At 34.6% G+C, this 6,557-nt stretch overlaps 1 protein-coding gene across 1 annotated transcript; it reads left to right on the top strand.

Annotated features, from left to right (window-relative positions):
* Positions 1-1,229: 1,229 nt before the first annotated feature.
* Positions 1,230-6,285, top strand: LOC104107861 (probable glycosyltransferase At5g25310). The gene is made up of 4 exons (XM_009616775.4): positions 1,230-1,685; positions 2,145-2,272; positions 4,834-5,185; positions 5,498-6,285. Exons 1-4 carry the CDS (start codon positions 1,359-1,361, stop codon positions 6,158-6,160), a joined length of 1,470 nt encoding a protein of 489 aa, XP_009615070.1. The 5' UTR covers positions 1,230-1,358; the 3' UTR covers positions 6,161-6,285.
* The last annotated feature ends 272 nt before the right edge of the window (positions 6,286-6,557 follow it).

The following is a 6,557-nucleotide window of genomic DNA, read 5'->3' as shown; positions in this document are numbered from 1 at the left end:
AGGGAAACTATTTTTGAGTCCCGTGAAATTTATTTTTCAATGAACCGACCAACTTTGGTCGGTTTTTTATTTAAAATTAATATTAAAAAAATTGACCGAAATCGATCGATTAATTCGGCCGGTCATTTAAAAAAATCGACCGACATGTGTCGGTTATTTTCGTGTAAAAATACAATTAAAGAGTATAAATAAAATAAAAGACAGTCTTAAAATAAAATATGGTATATTATCCTGCCACTGTACAGACTCCGGTTCGATTCCCAGATGGTGTATTTTTTAATTACATAATTAAAATACCGACCGACTTTGGTCGGAAAGTTGGTCGGTTTTTTCAGCATTTTTTTTAAATTTAATTGACCGACCGAAATCGATTGAAAAATATTGACCAAAGTCAGTCGGTTAGCTCTACCGACGTTACGATTACCAACCGCCACGAATCGGACGATTTTCGGTCGATTTTTGCCAATTACCGACCAACATCGGTCGGTGTTAGCGGTCGGTTTTCCTCGTTTTTTTAGTAGTTACGAACTCTAGAAAATTTGAATCAGTTTCCTTCTAAATTTTTTATGATTGCTTTCCAATGTTTTAAATTAGACATAGGTAAAACGTAGTATATACATAGAAGTCTAATTTGGACGTGAAAGAGCAAAAAGAATTCCAAAAGAATTAAAAACCGTTACTTTTGTATAATTTTTAAAAGATTAGCGGAGAGGTTCCTTTAGAAAAAGGAAGAAAAAAAAAAGAAATCGGAGAAGTTCCTCATGATACTTTGTTAACCAAAAAATCTTCTTCCACTTGCAATGAACTCACAAATTTTCAAAAAAAAAGAAGAAAAAAACTACAAAATATTAAAATACGTACTTTTTTTTTTACATGAACGTTTTCCACCAAATAATTCCTTTCGAAAAATAGTTCCAAAGGTTATTTGAGGCAGTGTTTATTTTATTTACAACATTCAGTTCAGATATTTTTTTTTTTTAAAAGCAAAAATAAATTAGTAATAAGGTGTCTTGCTATACCGAACGAATTTCCCATAATCACCTAAGCTAGGCGCTAGCGAGCTTACCAAACTCAAACTAGTTCACCACTACCCTTTCGAAAAAATGTCACTGTCAATATCCAAAAAGGGTAAGGGCAAAAAAGTAAATTCAGTTATAACTTCAATTTCATTAGCTATCACGCCATTCACCTTTTTTCCGCCATTTATAAATTACCCCCAAAACGAAGAAGAAGCCGAGTAGGAGAAAAACTGCTCAATTCTCTGCTCTTTCCCCGCCATAACCGCCTCTTCACATTCCTTGAAAATTCTCCCTCTCTCTCACACACTCACGACACACACATATACACATATATATAGGATGATGATTTTAAAAAAAAGTAGTGATAATGAAGGTGGTAGTAGTGGTGGTGGTGGTGGTGGAGGAGGAGGAGTACTTTATGCTTATTTAGGTATACTCTGTTGTGTACTTGTTGTATCAGTGATAGCAGTTTTTCTCGGAAGCGGCTTCCGATCATCGGCGGTTGCCGTGAATTCAGGTAGTACTGTTTCGATCGTTGAGTTGCAGAAGAAAGTGATCGCCGCTACCGTGGCTAATCTAAATCCATCACGAGCCATCGCTTCTGATGTTTCGTTATACCGGAAGAACTCTTCGTTCTCTCCGATTCAGAGAAAATCTGCCGTTGTTGTGAGTTAATTTCAATGCTCTTCTTAAATTTCATCGGAGATTACGTTTTTTTCCTGATTTTGGATTTATCGATAGAGCTTGCTTTAATGCTTTAGAAAACGTCATTTCCGAAGTTTGAGAGATTTTCTGAATCTGTGTAGTTTTTGTTTAAACGAAACATTAAAACTTCAGTTTAATTCATTTACGTTTATGCTTGGTGAAAGTAGTACTGTTGATAGAGCTTCACTGAATGATTCAGAAAACTTTAATTTTGAAGTTTTAGAGATTTTTGTGAAGTTTTTGTATATGTGGAACTCTAAAGCGTCACGTGTTTTATCAGTTTTTGAGAGATTATCTGATTCTAGGAATTTTTGTATACGTGAAAATCTTTGAAACTAAAGTTTTCTTCATTTACGTTTGTTATTGGTGAGTTTTTTGAGTGTGGAATAATATGAATGCTATTTCTGGAACATTCGGCAGAGGAAAGTTGATAAGAATGAGGAAGGATTGACACGAGCGAGAGCGGCGATTCGAAAAGCTGCTGGTGTTCGAAATCAGTCGATCATAAACCCCGGTGGAATCTACCGTAATCCAGGCGCATTTTATCAGTAAGTCTCTAATTCAATCTCATATATATATTTATATGGAAAAAAAATAAAAGTTATTAAGATTAAATCTCTAAAAAGAGCCTTTTTGCAAGTCATAACTACTTTCCTTCTAAGTTACTCACCAGAATCACTCCAGTTCACATTCCAATTGTGTTCTCTTATAATTTATTGTTTATCACCCCCTTCTATACTCCGACGTGAAGTTTAGTGTAAAGACTGACCCAAAGTCTTGATCCTTGGACGTAAGTATTGGTTTTTAAACTATATGTACAAATTTAGTATTAGCACACGCGTGCGTATATAAAATATTGTTAACTAAATACTATATAATTCAGGCCAAAGAAACACGAATATATTGTTCAAGTCGAGAGTAATATTAAATGTGAGTCGTAATTAGTTTTTCCCAAACTCCAGTGAAGGGTAAGAAGGGATGTAGGATTTTTATTAAACTAGTGGATGATTTAGATCGTTGATATACTTATTAATATAATACTTATTATTAAAGATATATAGTATTCCTCTTTTCAAAAACAGTTGCGTTATATATATTTAGTAGTTCAACGCATGAGTCGTGAGGCTGTATCTATTGACCTGTACTATGTCGGTCTTCCCCATGAGAGGGTGGGCTTTGGGAGTGGAGTACTAGAAAGTAAAGGCCATCCTAAATTTTTAAATTAATAATTTGTATATGTTTAATATATTTTTTTTCGATTGAGTATAAAATTTGGACTAAAATTATAAGATTTGTCCTAGCCCATAAGGGATATGGTAGTTCAGCCCAGTTAAGAAGTCAATTAAGTGGAATGTTAGGAAGTCTTCTAATTGACGCATGGTATGTCTAGTGCGCACACTCAATGTTTCCTACAGAGGTCGCACTTGATTGCCTTCTGTGAAAAGCCGCTTTGTTATATTCATTGCTCGTAACAAATACTCCTCTTAATTATATGTGGCTGGCATGTATCCCTTCTAATTTTTGGGCGGCTCTGCATTTTCATCTTACCATAAAATTTTAGTTTGGCTTTTGTAATTTTTTTAAATATAAAAATGCGGAAGATGAAACGTTTCTTCTATTTCTATTTCTTTCTCGAAGAAATTTAATTAGATACATGGTATCATGTGGTACATATCGAATTTTAAGAGTCCTTGTATTTAACTGATACGCGGTTGACTAGTTTGTCACGTTATGTATCTACCACTTACACTTCGTATGATTGCATAGTAAAGTTATGTTGTTTGATTCCTAATATAGGTTTGAAAATTTGTTATGCATCCGGATTGCTAGTATCTATATATGGTTTTTTGTAATTGAGACCAAAGTTTTTTTTTCCCACCACAAGAAAACATGAAAAGAAATGCCTAATATCACGAAATTAATTATATGTCAATAGATAACGTTAATTATACTGATAAATGATGTGAGAAGTAGTCCTTGTTAGCGCACAAAATAAAAGGAGTGCTTATTAATCATTAATGACAATAAAGCCTCCTTCAAAATGTATCTTATCAGGAAATTAAGCAAAAAAATCGGACCTTGGATCAGAAAATGTAATTTGGTTTTGACCGAATATTTGACGATTGTTCATCAAAAAAGCGTGTCTATTTATTGCGTACCCCGGGAAATAATTACGTAATTTGTTGCTTTTGAAGATTATTTCCCACAAAATTGAAATTAGACAAAATGTTTAGCCTAGCATTGCAGAATTTTAATTTGCATGGAATCGAAAAGATAAAAGATTCAATTCTGTTTTTACAACTCCGTCACCTACCCATGTAAAGAGATGCTCTTAGAGTCACATCAGCCGTAACTGTGAGATAGTGTAACTATCTTACTGATAGCTAGTTTTTCTGGCTTTGCGAGAACAAATTAATGTTGAAACTGGCTAGTCCACGTCTTCATTCTGAGAGTTTGCATATGGAACACCAGCTAACAAAGATGTTTACTTTTCCTCAAAATATCAGCTGTAAGAATGGCACCAATGCTCCCAGTCTAATGAAAAAACGTACCTCTCTTGGCATTTTTGGTAATGCATATTTATAGGTCATGTGATGTAGTAATTTCTCTCTTTATTTCCTCTATACGTTAATGGTTTCGCCTTTTATTTTCTTTTTTTCCTATTGATACATTAATACATCACCTACATACATTAAAAGCTAAGCTAGGAAGTGTAGTTACTCAGCATTGAACACGGAAAAATTCTTTCTGAACCATTTTAATTTTTCTTGTAATTTAATTCACATTATTGATCATAAGTAAATGAACCAAAATAAGTTAGAAAAAGTAAATAAGATTAGTGTGATTGAGTTTCCTATGATTGTTTATTAGTTTTCTAATAATTTGCCTTGCCGTTGAAGCATTTGGGATTTTCCGTAACCAACATATATTTGATACTTAGTACTTATGTAAGTCATTATTTTTTTATTGGGACTTAAGATACGTACCCACTTTGTCACTTTTATTTTGTAGGCAAGCTGCTGTTGTTATAATTACGTACCATTGCTATCATTGAACGTCTCAGTGGACTTGACTATCATTTTGTGTTGCGAATAATTATTGTTTGTAGGAGTTACAAGGAGATGGAGAGGAGATTCAAAGTGTATGTATATGAAGATGGAGACTTCATAATAGTCCATAATGGACCCTGTAAAGATATATATGCAAGTGAAGGAAGGTTCATTAGCGAGATGGAACATGGTAACAGTAAATTCAGGACAAGAGACCCTCATTCAGCCCATGTTTATTTCATGCCTTTTAGTGTAACTTGGATGGTTAAGTTTCTCTACAAGCCACTTTCATATAACGTTACTCCTCTTAAAGAGTTTGTGTCTGATTATGTTCGACTTATCTCAACAAAATACCCGTTCTGGAATCGAAGTCATGGAGCTGATCATTTCATGCTTTCTTGCCATGATTGGGTAAGCTTTATTAGTTTTGTACTCATTTGTTGAACGCAAATTGCATGCTTGCTTGGAGCCGAGGGTCTACTGAAAACAGTCTCTTTACCTGCATAAGGTAGGGGTAAGGTTGCGTACATAATACCCTCCCAGACCCCCTATTTGTGGGATACACTGGGTTTTTTGTTGTTGTTGTTGTGTTGTTGAAAGCAAAATTTTGATCATTCCATTAAAATTTATAAATTGGATTAGAAAAATTAAATGTTCCTGACCATTAGTATGTCGTGAAAAGTGCTATCACTCACACATGGTCTGTTGCTACACTTATTGCAGGCTCCTCTTGCTTCAAAAGGCAATGATTTTCTGTACAATACATCAATAAGGGTTTTGTGTAATGCAAACTCCTCAGAAGGTTTCAATCCTCAGAAAGATGTGAGCCTTCCTGAAATCTACCTTTACAATGGTGTAGTATCCCCAAAGCTACAATCTCCTCCTCCAGCCAACATTTCAAGGCCTTATCTTGGATTCTTTGCTGGTGGACTTCATGGCGATATCCGGAAAAACCTCTTCGAACACTGGAAAGGGAAAGACTCCGATCTTCGTGTATATGAATACTTGCCTAAATACATGGATTATCCCTCTGAATTGTTGAGGTCCAAGTTTTGCCTATGCCCCAGTGGCTATGAAGTGGCTAGCCCAAGAGCGGTTGAAGCAATTTATGCCGAATGTGTTCCTGTTATGTTATCAGATCATTACGTCTTCCCTTTTAGTGATGTGCTAAACTGGGATGCATTCTCAATACAGGTTAACATTTCTGATATCCCAAGGCTAAAGGAGATATTGTTGGCTATTCCAGAAGACAAATACATGAAGCTCAAAGAAGGTTTGAGAGCTGTGAGGAAACATTTTGAACTAAACCGGCCTGCTCTGAAGTTTGATGTGTTTCATATGATATTACACTCTATATGGCTCAGGAGACTAAATTTAAGGCTCTAGATGGCAACATGCTATACATATATATATTTATCGAATATAAGTTACAAAAGAAGAAATTGAGATGGGGATATATAGGGGTGGAGAAGCGAACATAATCTATATCAAATTACCAGGGTTTATTTCAACGCCTTTTGAGTTATATTCTTTCATTCTCTAGAATTTGTTTGTAATAGCATCTTTTTTCAGATGGCCGCATTCTTCCATATATTAGCCTATAGGAGTAACAAGTCCTCTTGCTTCAACAAGACAATGTAAATGAAAACATTCTTGATCCTTTTTTTCCATTTTGGAAAGGGAGAAGTATCAGTGTTTGTTCTACAAGATAATATATATCCTTGAAATTTTGTCAAAAAGTGAAATGTGTAAGGAATGAATTCTTTTTTTGACAAACAGGATC

The sequence above is a fragment of the Nicotiana tomentosiformis genome, chromosome 8 (genome assembly GCF_000390325.3).
Source record: "Nicotiana tomentosiformis chromosome 8, ASM39032v3, whole genome shotgun sequence".
Taxonomy (NCBI): Eukaryota; Viridiplantae; Streptophyta; class Magnoliopsida; order Solanales; family Solanaceae; genus Nicotiana; species Nicotiana tomentosiformis.
This window is presented reverse-complemented; position numbering and strand designations above follow the sequence as displayed.